This window comes from Lineus longissimus, chromosome 1 (assembly GCF_910592395.1).
Source record: "Lineus longissimus chromosome 1, tnLinLong1.2, whole genome shotgun sequence".
In the NCBI taxonomy this organism is placed as follows: domain Eukaryota; kingdom Metazoa; phylum Nemertea; class Pilidiophora; order Heteronemertea; family Lineidae; genus Lineus; species Lineus longissimus.
In genome coordinates, this window is record NC_088308.1 from 1260979 (window position 1) to 1274377 (window position 13399).

Below are 13399 nucleotides of genomic sequence, written 5' to 3' on the forward strand. Positions count from 1 at the left end.
TTTGACCCACTGCCTGGGGAGTGTACAGTAAGGACGTAGTGAATCAGGCGACGTCTATCAGGGAATTCGGTTCTTTGTTGTATGAGTCTGATGCGTTGTCATAAAATAGGAAAATGGCCTAGACTGGCTAGAGACAAGTAAGAAAGTGCCCCTGATTTTCGACCTTATCTTGGCAGATTCCATCCTGAGATACAGGTTTTTAGTACTCCTACATCTATATAAAAAAATATCAAGAGGTGGAGTATATTTAAAACCACTGATTACGTCAGGATGGGCAGATTCTGATTCAAAATTAGGTGGCATATTGAAACCCGTATGGAAAACAAGATTATAAAATAAAGAAAAAAAATAAAACATTTGGCAGCGGTGGGATTCGAACCCACGCCTCCGAGGAGACTGGTGCCTTAAACCAGCGCCTTAGACCGCTCGGCCACGCTACCATTGATATTAGATCATGAAAATATGTTGATTTTGATATAAAGCTGTGTCAGATATCGCAAGCGCGTCTTGTCGTGTTATAATTGTGAAATTTTTAACCAAATATATTATTTATTTTATTTCTATTAGCAAATGTACTATAAAATAGTTACCAATTATTTGGTTATGAGTAGTCGAAGTGGCTAAATCCTGTACAATTTCTCAGATTGAACTTGGTCACGTGGGGTCATACTAATTCCCGACCTACCCCGACTTTTACCGACTTGCGGAAAATGCTGCCAAATATAGTTGTCGCTTCTTGTAAACTGTACATGCATGTGTCATGACACCTCTTCCTCCCTTCTACTCACTAAACTATGAGCAGACAGAATTGAACAGTCATATTCAACAAGTCATTTATTTCAAAAGATATACATTAAATGCTACAAAATGAAATAATGAGACAACCCAGGGAGTACAAGTAAAAGTACAAGAGAAGAGTTGACTCCTTCTCCTTCTACACCAAGTGCTGCATTTCGTAAAGCCCGCAGCACACTAGCCGCCAACTTTGGCGACAAGAAGCGTTCAGCTGACGCCTCTTGACGCCGAAGTTGGCGGCCAGTGGATCCCGGTCAGAGCACACCTGCCCAGAATCGGCGTCCAGTAGCGTCTTTTCCGCAACTTTAGGCTGCCATTTTGAAATCATGTGACATCCAGACGCATACTGATTGGCCATAGCCTCGCCGCCGACGCCAATTCAGGCGGCAATCCGTAGCACACCTGGCTTCTTCTTCGTTCAAATGCGGCGACACGCGTCAAAAATCAAACATGTTAGATATTTGGCGTTTAGTTGCGGCAAGTGGCGGCAAGTCGCGTTCGCCGACGCCGTTCGAAGCAGACTAGGGATTTGTCAGGCGTTCAGGACTCTTGAGGCAAAAAACGCCAGTGAACGCCGAAGTTAGCGGCTAGTGTGCTGCGGGCTTAAAGGGCTCCCGTTTTCTGCAAAATAAAGTTGATCAAAGTATTCATTTTCTGCCATGTCATATCTCAACCATCGGTCATAGTCATCCATGTAGATTTCTGCGCCCATATTGAAGGAAAACATTCTGGTAGTATGAAAGTGGGGGACGTTGTGACTGGGGGACGTTATGACTGGACACCTCGGAGTTACATACATGTACCATCCATTCATTCAGTTAAAGGCCAAGTCCGTATGATCCCCGGAGAAAACTCATACCCGCCCTCCGCATTCACGTTTTCGAACCACAACAGAAACACGGACTCCCTCTCAAATGGACTAATAACAATTGTGAAAGTATGAACCACGTCTTGAAACTCGCAATCAATTGAAAGCCGCAAAAGATTACCGACCTCGTGTCAAAAGTGCATGATATTGTACGGGTCCAATACAAGGACACGAGGAGAGCCCTGTATGGTGAAGGAAACTTCCAACTTGCCACAACCTTTTAAAAGCACCGCATTACTAAGGCAATATGGAGTACAAAATCGGAGGAAGAGAAAGACGCTCTGTTCCTCAAGTTGATGAAACGAAAGAAAACGCATCACGAAAATGAGGCCTACATCACATCCACTAACGGACTTTCAACGATACCAAGACCTTCGACACTCGCTCGAAAGCCGGTGTAATGTTTTTGAGTGTTTCTGTTTTTGAGTGTTTCCCCTCATTGTTTGGGAACGCTCAAAAATAGATTGACAAGTTTTTCTGTGTATCCCCCCTATTGAAAAGTCGTGGTCTCTCTAGCTGCCTATTGTTTGGAAACACTGACACATGGGGAACAACCACAGATGTTACACCGGGACGCGAATTATACTTGGTTAGAAGGAATTGGGGAAATGATTTTTAAAAAATCGTCGATAAAATGCATTTACATCGTCTTTTGGCTTACGGAACCTGCCTAATGCATTTCCACAGCTCAGCATATGTACATGTACAAGTATTTATGCTAAAGCAAATCCCACATTTTGACAATGCCTGTCATATTGATCATTGACAGAACAAAGGTCTCGCTTGAGCAGATAACTAAGCCGGCCTGGTTCAAGGGGGTGCCCGGATGCTGTTACGTCAAATGTATTGTCTTTGGTCATGATCGGTCGCGGTTGATTTGAACGCCAGTCGGTTGGTGTGTTATATGCGGAGAACATCGCGGGAACACTTTCTCCGATTTCAACCGTAAAAATGCCTTCAAATTTTCCGAAACAAATCAAAACGGCTGCAGCAGAAGGTAAGGCACAGTATCTATTCCTGATAAAGGTATGGGTTGGTTTCAAAATGTTTTTGTTGTAGAAATAGTCATACAATCAAGGCGCGGGAATGAACTGCGCAGTTTGAAATTTCAAGCCAGACATGTTGAATTATGTACATCACTGCACTTTATGTACATGTTCAACGGCAATTTTAATTGCCATTCCTAATCAAATACCATTTGCTCAAAGAAACTAAAGGCGCACGTCCAAGTCATGATGGTGAAGATGGAAGTGATCATATTAAATCTGCGAAATCCCATCACTGCTCTTCTATCCTGTGATGTGGAAATCTCCACTGAATTCATGAAGGTTTATCTAATTATATATGTAAATTGACGTAAACAGTTTTAAATTCAACAACAATTCATTTGGCGGCCACTATCCCGACTGTGGTGTAGCACCCGACTATAACTGGCATGAAAAGGGGATACGCTGGTTATGGATGTCAGATCGTGGTTCCCTGACCTTTGCAAACAATTTCACTGGACGTAACCCACGCGGCGACACCGAGGACCGCTGGCTGATCTATTGATATGTTCGTAGTAGGGTGTCAAAGTCGGAGAGAAGAAGAGCCACTCTTCTCTTGTAGGGGGTCCATTTGGAAGTGTTTGCATTTGTTAGCCTATAAACACAAGATTTTAATCCTTCAGTCTTGGGTTTGGCGGAGAGAACTAATCTTACATAAGTCCCAGAACAATATCATATGTCTTTATGGCAATATTTATTACTGGGACCCAGTACCGTGCCGTTCTATCCAATATTCCTGGGGCTGTTGGAGAGGCTTCTTGTCTAAACAGTGCCATTCTGCCCCCTCTAAGGCATGTTGGTAACTAATGAATTGACTGCGAAATGAAAGCAGGTGAAACACAAGGTGTTAATTCTTCAGTCTTGGGTTTGGTGGAGAAAACTAATCTTACATAAGTCCCAAAATTCCCAAGATTTTCTCAACTTAGCATCGTTCAAAAGTCTTGAAATTAACAGACGTGCTGTATATGTACTGTATGTAAACAGTACAAATGTAAAAACACTATATTTTGGCAGCATTTTCCGCAAGTCGGTAAAGGTCGGGGTAGGTCGGGAATTAGTATAGCCGGTCACGTGGTTGGAAGCCGGTCCCGAATCACGCCGTAATTTTGCCATCTGTTCCAAATTTCTGCCAAAATATGGCTCATTTCACACAACCTACGATTGCTGACAATGCTGATGGTTGGGGACCTGCTGGGGTACCTGATGAATTTAAAGATATGCCCTACCAACCCTTTTCTAAGGGAGATCGGTTGGGAAAGGTGAGGCCCTTTTCTTTTTGTTTCTATACCCGGACATCTTTTACTCTACGAATCGGTTTCCGGATGATGGAGTCTACAGAGTTCATGAGACATGTATGGTGCTGCTCCCCAATTTCGAGTCATCCCCAATTCGCGAAAACCCGTTTTTTCCCGTTTTCTCGCGTGTCACTTCGTTTCCAGAGAAGAAATTTTCTGATTTTTGATTTTCATTTCGTTCCGCAAAGAAAGCGCCCAAAATGCGTCCTAAACAGGCAAGCAATTCTCTAATTACGTTCAAAACACTGGGTCAATCTCTAGGCGATCATGCACTGCACAGAAACACAACAATCAGTCGCCCATGCGCAATACCCGCGAAAATGGGGGAGCCGCTTCGGATTTGTTTTGGTCTGCATCGATCTTTCAGTGAGCGATTTCAAGATTAATTCACGCTTAAAACATCCACGCAGCACCCCAGATATTTCGTTATTGATCTCAAATTTCATAATAAATAAGCTTTTGCGTGTATGGAATCGCTGGAAGCTAGTAAATCTGCACTTAGTGATAAGACCCGCGAAAACTGGATCCTACATGATACTGTTGAAAGAGCTCAGTATGAGTAGTGTAAAACATTCAGGGAAGACTCTGCCACAGCCACATGAAAAATAGCACATGACATCACTCGAATACATGATCTTGGCACTGACTCATTGAACCTAAATCAGACCACACATTTTCTTGATTCCATTTGTTGTATTGTAGGTGTCTGATTGGACTGGCACACTTTATCAAGACAGGAGAGCAATCAGTAAGTAGAACTCATGCATGGAAATCACTAAAACAGCTCCTCAGCTTCCTGCCATCCAAGATTCAGAACTTTGGGGCCTTTAAGTGAAGAAGACAGTGAGTTTACAAGTTCTTCTAATATCAAGTGGTTGAATTGTCCAGGAAGACGAGGTTCGATACATTTTGAACTGGTGTAAAACCCTTCAATATTCTTCAACAATCTTCGACAATTCAATTCCAGATAAGTACCAATCTCAGTTTGGTGCTGGCAGTCAGTATGCCTACTACCATGAAGAGGATGAGAGCTCCTTTCAGCTTGTGGACACTGCCAAGGTTTTGAAGCCAGCCTATCAGAGAGGCAGGAACAAGTTCAACCAGAACAAGCAGCGTAGAGAACGTGAGAGGCGTGCCCAGCAGGCCCAGGCTAAGATGGAAGTGCTCTCCAAGACACAGAAAACTAGGGAAAGGGATCGTCAGAGGCAGTTGAGGAAACTCCAGAAACAATTTGGAAAGCAACTACAGGATAATAACAAGAGGGTAAGAGTTCTATTGAATCGACTGCGCCTTTTCAGGGTCTGTCTCTGTGAATGGGTCAACATGAAAGTAATGAACAATCTTCAAAATTTGTCATAACTGCAACTTTGATTTTCTTCCAGTTTAACGTTAGGACTCGTGAAGCCTCTGTGCAAGTGCGTGATACTTGGGAGGTATTGGAGGAGTTGGACTTCCCACGTTTGGCAAAACTCTCTCTGCCTGACATCACTGAGCCTAAGGACTTGTAAGTATCCACTGGGCTTGTTGTCCCTGTCCCCATGGTCACCGTAATCTTAGATAAAAACAGGATAACAGGCAGAGTGTTTACCCCTCTGAAGGGGAAGACCCTAGTCAATGTGCCACACCATTGCTATTCTGGGCTGATCAACTCTGATAAACAGCGTGGCACATTTTAGGCCTAATCTTGTTATTTTAGATATTAGTTATTCACCTGCTTGTGGTAAGAAGAAGAGATATGGTAGAACGCCAAAAACTGATTTCCCTGTTTAAGAATTAAGTGATACTAAACTTTCTCTTATTTGCAGGTTGAAGGCCGGTTCAGTAGAATACTATGACAAGGTGTACGACCGAGTTAGCACCAAGAATGAGAAGCAGTTGAGCAGAATCAATAGGGTTTTCCATAAAGTCACCACCACAGATGACCCCGTCATCAGGAAGGTACGCGCAACTGAAATGTCACTACAGGCATCAAGGCATATGCACTAGATTGAACACAATTTGGCTGTGATCATACCTGCATTCAATACAAAATCTGTTCTGTTTTGTTGTAGTTTCAGTATACTAGTTAAGTTATTTAAATCCAACCAATAATTTCGATTATCTGTGGTATTAGCAGTATTGTTCTTGTTCCAGCTTGCTAAGACCCATGGCAATGTGTTTGCCACTGATGCCATCCTGGCCACCATCATGTGCTGTACTAGGTCATCCTATTCCTGGGATATTGTTGTCCAAAGAGTTGGAAAGAAGCTCTTCTTGGATAAGAGGGATGAATCTGATTTTGGTTAGTACTTTATGCCCATGTTTTGTTGAGTTTGAAGAAGGGAGCGTGACTCGGTGCACCCCCAAGCTATTAGACGTGTGGTCAAGAGAAGAGTTTCATGAGAGTAGAGTATCAGTACACTTAATCTGTGACGTCAAGAGAAAATGTGTGATGAGTTCTCTGCTTCTTCCAGATCTGTTGACTGTGAGTGAGACTGCCATCGAACCACCCCAAGATGAGGGCAACAGTATAAACTCACCGAGGAATTTAGCATTGGAGGCAACATTTATCAATCATAACTTCTCACAGCAGGTTTTAAAAACGGTAAGTGGGGTCGGCTTGTTTCTGATATCGGGCCGAATCTTGATATATTTGTAAGGCAAGTCTAAATCATCCAAGTGTGGTAGGCTTCCATTCATGCTGTGGTCTGTTGCCAAGACAACAATATTAACTACCGAAATGCCACTTCTGCAGAGCGGCCCTCAATGAACTGTTACATACTCGAAGGGCGTTTGGCCCTCTATTGATTACATGGTTCATATCATCATGCTAAGCTTTATCTTCTGCTTGTTAGGGAGAGGATACAGAAAGATTATCGTTTGAGCACAAAAATCCATTTGTGCAGGAAGGAGATCAAACCCAGGTGGCGTCTGTAGGATATAAGTAAGGAAGTCTTTTTGTTCGCTTCAATTTACCCTTTCTGAAGCCCTGACAATCACGTCACACCATGTGGACAGTTACAGCATGAAATCAGTGGATTGTATCATCACTTCTTTCCTTAGGGTCAATGAATGCAGTTGTGCTGTTTAAAGAATAAAAATCAACTGTCTTGTTGTTGGTAGTTTCAACTTCAAGTGAACTTGTTGTGTGAAACCTACTGTCGTCCAATTTTATAGGTTTGAGTATATCCAACTCGATGCCTTTTGTATAGTTTTCTGTTGATCAATTAAAACATAGTGCACCTCCCTGCTGGCATTTGTTTCCTAACTCCTGCCTTTCACGTTGGTGCTATAGTATCCTTGGATCATTTCATGGCAGACGCACCTCGCTTGTGTTTCTGCTGACTTATCTGGTCCAGACAGTGTCATCACTTAAAGTTTATACTCTACGCTATGATCAGTTGTTGTCATGGAAGTGAAACCATTGTGATTCGTTCACATTTTACTTGCATCTTTTACATGTAATTCTAATTTGACCATGAAAAAGCTCGACATCAGTGCCTGCACCTCCCTGCTGGCATTTGTTTTGTAACTCCTGCCTTTCACGTTGGTGCTATAATATCCTTGGATCTTCATTAGATATTGCAGTATCTCAGTGTTACTGCTGCATCATTTGATCCAGACAGCCCTTTAGTAAATGGCCATTCTGAAAATTGTAATATGTTCACTGCAACCCTCCCGACACTGCCTCATAAACACGACTTGATCTCCTCATGGAGTTTCATCGGCATATCTTCTCTGTCTTGAAACCTCTGGTAAGGTCACAGCAAACAAACAACCATTTTATTTTCATGACAGTTAAACTGATTTATTTGCTTTTTTCTCCAGATATCGTAAATGGGATATTGGAAACGGTATAGAACTGGTTTGTCGGTGTGAGCATGATGCGGTGATGATAGGGCCTAATGGAGAGCTTCAATTTGCTAACATCAAAACATTGAATGAATGGGATTGTCGGGTGAGTGGTTCTTTCTTGAGTTCATCTGCTCTGAACTTGATGGAAGCAGTGTTGCACTGGGGAAGCGGCGACGACCTCCATCAGAATTGAGCTCGAAGGAAGCTGAATTCTTTCTAGTTCTAGTTCTTGGAAGATGTAGAATTAAAGCGGAACGTTATTGTTAGGTTTTTACACTTCGTCCGATCTGTTATTCATACCATCCTTGGCTGGCATGAAAATCTACCCAACCTTTACCTTTCTCATGAAAGAGAATGTGCAACAACAAGATACCCAGTATTTGACAAGCCAGTTTTTCTTTCAGTACTCCGGTGGAGTGGATTGGCGGGCTAAGCTGGACAACCAGAGGGGAGCTGTCCTGGCAACTGAGTTGAAAAACAACAGTTGTAAACTTTCCAAGTGGACTGTCTGCGCCCTCTTGGCTGGCTCTGACCAACTCAAGTTTGGGTAAGAACAATATGGCCTCTTTCTTGTTTTGCCTCATGCAGTCTAAATTCCCTTCCTCAAATCTTAAATAGTGCAGCCAGGCACCTTCAAGTGCTCACCATCGACGAACCTTACAATTCAAGTGTAAGAGCTGCTCTTTTTATTGTGAGAGTGATTGGAGGTTGAACTTAAACTTGAAAACAGATGACGCTTGTTTTACTGCAGGTTGTCCAGCACATCCATGTCCTGGGATGATGTCACAGTTCTGTGGTGCAGAAAGTGGTTTCAAATGTTTTAGTTCTCAGTGTTCCAATTCACTTTCTCATTGCAGCTATGTGTCTCGGTACCATAACCGTGACTCGGCGAACCACGTGATCCTTGGTACCCAGCAGTTCAAGCCTGCTGAGTTTGCCAACCAGATTAACTTGAACATGGACAATGCATGGGGTATCCTGAGGTGTATCGTCGACATGTGCATGAAGCTGGATGAAGGAAAGTACCTCATTCTAAAGGATCCCAACAAGGTGAGACAAGTTTAAGTGGTCTTATCAAAGCATTCTGGTTGTGACTTCGTCCTCATAAAGACAGTTTGGGATGAATGGAAAGTATAATGAAACAGCACAGGAGCTCTTTCTGTGCAACTCGGTCACTATAAGGATGATTTGTTATATATGTATCCTTTCATGCCACCTAGAAAGTGACACTTCATACCTTTGCGTCATAGATTTGCTGATTTTCATGCATGACTGATTCTTGCTTCTTCTCACCTCCAGCCTGTTGTGCGTATTTACAACATCCCGGACAGCACGTTTGAGTCTGACGAAGATGAGTCTGATGAGTCAGAGGAGGAGGAGGAGGATGAAGAAGGAGATGAGGGTATGTAGAACAAAGGTTAACATGAGACTTTCCTGCTGACTGAGTTTGAGTGGTTTTCTTAACCTGCTTGCAGTAAAAGTTCTGAACATCTTAAATCCTTTTACAAATTCAAACTGATTGAGAAAAACTGAAGAACCGTTCAAGAGAGACTGATCTCTCACATCCCTCACTTCATTCTTAAAAAGATGATGTGAGATGCTCGGGAGGTTTGGAAGTGAAAAATGAGGAAAAGTGTCCTATGCAGTCCTAGTCTAAGCAGTGATCTAGATACTGGTATCAAATTGTGACGAGAAAAAGATGATTCAAGCCATCTTTTAGAATGAAAATAACGACATATTCTTCGATCTTTGTAAATTTCTAGCATCGAAAAATCAGAATGAGGGACCATAGTTAGTAAATATGTAAGAGTTAACAAGTTACATGCTGTAAATGTTGGCACATCACTGGTCACTTTATGTTGTAAATGTTCATGTACAATAGCCATATGTTGAAACTCTTTCATACTGTGTGTTGAACATTTGTTGTCAGAAGCTGGCAGCACACACATGCATCATGCACATTGTGTGTTACCAACTCAAGTGTTTGCACTTTGTTGTGTCTTGTATTCAAAACCTTCCTGAATCTTTGCTGTCAGCAGTGTCCTAATTTGCTTGATTTGAAAAAAATTTCCACCGTTGCACTGGCTTCCTTGATTGATTCGGTGATAATATTTGTGATCGTCGTAAGTTCTTGATGGAAATGCATCTTTGACTGACACAGTATGATCAGAAGGCATTGTTGTCTTCCACAGCTCAAGATATGAGTAGACTTATATTCTCCACATAGCTTTAGGACACTATAAACATACATTTAAAGGGCACTCAGGAATGGTTTGAATATTTCAACTTGTTGTTTCCGTATTCACTTTGTTTACTAACTCATCCTTGTCACAAACAAGATTTGTTGCTGAAGAAGTATTGGCTTTGTACGGTCTACCACTGGACTCTCTCTCCACATTATATGGCACAATATGTCTAATAATCTTCATTGTCCTTCAACTGGGTTTGTCTCATCCCGGTTAATAATAATACACTCACATGTGGAGGAGTCAACACCACCTTCACAAATCATTGTGATACAATGAAAGATAACGTGCACTTCACCTTGCACACTCTATCCCTGTTATGTGTTGTGATTATTATGGTTATTTTTGTGTTGTCAAACTTGTATACCTGGTGCCTGTCATATATCATTCTGACATCGCTATTGCCACGGTGCTCAGATGTTTACAGCTGCTTTAAGGCTGCATGTATGAGGTTGTACGAAACCATGAGCACAGTGAACATGACATATTACCACCAGTTGTAGCTATTCTTCTATCATAGGAGCATCGTAATTTAGCAGAACATAATATGCTATCCTCCTAAGAAGATAATGTACCATCTCTAGTTTGGTCCTGTTATCCATATCAATCATCGGATATATATAACTTCCATTTTCAGCTCGTTAAGAAGTGTACTTTATCGTGTCTTTTCTTTCCCCTTTCAGATTACGACTAATGTACAGCCCTGCTGCAGCCTTGTGGATGAGACTGCTGCATCATCGCGGCTGTTATAGATCATCTGGGTTAGGATTCAACCTTTGGGTCATATTTATTATAAACTTTGGGATGGTAAAAGTGTTTTTTTAAAGGACGATATGGCATGCAATATCAACAATGTAAGACAGGAGAAGTCCTGATATTGTCATCAAAATGTACCTGTATTCGTACTCTTTTTCAAAATCGTATGTCATCAGAATGTGGACAGAACTGTCTTATCCAGATTAATCATGTTAATGGTGTTCTTGTGAGATTACAAGCCCAAGTTACTGATATGAGTATTCTTTGTTGAGCTGTCTCACATAATGCTAATGGTATTCAGGTGTCGAGATCAGTCCCTGGTTGTATTCTGAAGTCAATTAAATTCCTTGATTTCAAAATGTATCTTAATAATTTTCTGTTATTTTGCCTTCTGCTGATAAACTTGACCATACTGGTTGTGACATCAGTGAGTTCCAACTGGATGTGACATGTCTCCCTGACCCTGAAGAGCTTTCACTACAGCCCAGACATCAGTGATTTCAGACTGATTGTGACGTGTCTCCCTGACCCTGGAAACCATTGGGCAGAGCGAGCACTTATCTGTCTCCACCCCAGAGCTAGCACTGAAGCTTGTCTTCAGGATGGATTGTTCCCCCAATACACCATCGCCCAGAGCTAGCACTGAAGCTTGTCTTCAAGATGGATTATTCCCCCAGTTCACCATCACCCAGAGCAAGCACTGGTCTGTCTGCAAGACAGGTTGTTCCCCTAATACACCATCGCCCAGAGCTAGCACTGAAGCTTGTCTTCTGGATGGATTGTTCTCCCAGTTCACCATCACCCAGAGCTAGCAGTGATCTGTCTTCAAGACAGGTTGTTCCCCCAATACACCATCGCCCAGAGCTAGCACTGAAGCTTGTCTTCTGGATGGATTGTTCTCCCAGTTCACCATCACCCAGAGCTAGCAGTGATCTGTCTTCAAGACAGGTTGTTCCCCCAGTACACCATCGCCCAGAGCTAGCACTGAAGCTTGTCTTCAGGATGGATTGTTCTCCCAGTTCACCATCACCCAGAGCAAGCACTGATCTGTCTTCAAGACAGGTTGTTCCCCCAGTACACCATCACCCAGAGCAAGCACTGATCTGTCTTCAAGACAGGTTGTTCCCCCAGTACACCATCGCCCAGAGCTAGCACTGAAGCTTGTCTTCAGGATGGATTGTTCTCCCAGTTCACCATCACCCAGAGCTAGCAGTGATCTGTCTTCAAGACAGGTTGTTCCCCCAATACACCATCGCCCAGAGCTAGCACTGAAGCTTGTCTTCAGGATGGATTGTTCTCCCAGTTCACCATCACCCAGAGCAAGCACTGATCTGTCTTCAAGACAGGCTGTTCCCCCAATACACCATTGCCCAGAGCTAGCACTGAAGCTTGTCTTCAGGATGGATTGTTCTCCCAGTTCACCATCACCCAGAGCAAGCACTGATCTGTCTTCAAGACAGGCTGTTCCCCCAATACACCATCGCCCAGAGCTAGCACTGATCTGTCTTCAAGACAGGTTTTTCCCCCAATACACCATCGCCCAGAGCTAGCACTGAAGCTTGTCTTCAGGATGGATTGTTCTCCCAGTTCACCATCACCCAGAGCAAGCACTGATCTGTCTTCAAGACAGGTTGTTCCCCCAGTACACCATCACCCAGAGCAAGCACTGATCTGTCTTCAAGACAGGTTGTTCCCCCAGTACACCATCGCCCAGAGCTAGCACTGAAGCTTGTCTTCAGGATGGATTGTTCTCCCAGTTCACCATCACCCAGAGCTAGCAGTGATCTGTCTTCAAGACAGGTTGTTCCCCCAGTACACCATCGCCCAGAGCTAGCACTGAAGCTTGTCTTCAGGATGGATTGTTCTCCCAGTTCACCATCACCCAGAGCTAGCAGTGATCTGTCTTCAAGACAGGTTGTTCCCCCAATACACCATCGCCCAGAGCTAGCACTGAAGCTTGTCTTCAGGATGGATTGTTCTCCCAGTTCACCATCACCCAGAGCAAGCACTGATCTGTCTTCAAGACAGGCTGTTCCCCCAATACACCATTGCCCAGAGCTAGCACTGAAGCTTGTCTTCAGGATGGATTGTTCTCCCAGTTCACCATCACCCAGAGCGAGCACTTATCTGTCTTCAAGATAGGGTGTTCCCCCAATACACCATCGCCCAGAGCTAGCACTGAAGCTTGTCTTCAGGATGGATTGTTCCCCCAGTTCACCATCGTCCAGAGCAAGCACTGATCTGTCTAAAAGATAGGTTTTTCCCTATATTACAAAGTGGTTCCTTGAGAGTGTTTGACTAAATATACATGCATTCAGAAAGAAATGATATTCATTCGCTATATCACGGCTCATTAACATATGTGCTTCCACTTGTTGTATTAATCCTCTAGTAGAACCGCTCGTTGGTCTACTGGTACGATTCGTGTTTACGCTGCGAGAGGTCCCGGGTTCGACTCCAGAGCCATACGTTTTTTTTAAAGGCTGGCCAAACGTCTGTGCTGCCACAAGTTGTATCAGTTTTTTAAACTGGGGATCTGAGGAGGTAATGTTCTTTGCT

At 43.1% G+C, this 13399-nt stretch overlaps 1 protein-coding gene and 1 non-coding gene across 3 annotated transcripts; one reads left to right on the top strand and one right to left on the bottom strand.

Moving 5' to 3' along the window:
- Positions 1–358: 358 nt before the first annotated feature.
- Trnal-aag (transfer RNA leucine (anticodon AAG)) lies at positions 359–440 on the bottom strand. The gene has a single exon. It is a non-coding gene; the product is annotated as a tRNA-Leu (tRNA).
- A 3321-nt stretch (positions 441–3761) lies between these two features.
- Positions 3762–11193, top strand: LOC135483775 (eukaryotic translation initiation factor 3 subunit D-like). Of its 2 annotated transcripts, XM_064764809.1 has the most exons (14): positions 3762–3968; positions 4707–4752; positions 4972–5267; positions 5387–5508; positions 5810–5942; positions 6138–6285; positions 6458–6588; positions 6839–6927; positions 7812–7941; positions 8243–8385; positions 8696–8888; positions 9138–9240; positions 9602–9641; positions 10768–11193. In XM_064764809.1, exons 1-13 carry the CDS (start codon positions 3846–3848, stop codon positions 9628–9630), a joined length of 1686 nt encoding a protein of 561 aa, XP_064620879.1. In that variant the 5' UTR covers positions 3762–3845; the 3' UTR covers positions 9631–9641; positions 10768–11193. The 2 variants fall into 2 exon arrangements, with proteins under 2 accessions (XP_064620879.1, XP_064620886.1); XM_064764816.1 differs by lacking the exon at positions 9602–9641.
- Positions 11194–13399: the final 2206 nt, after the last annotated feature.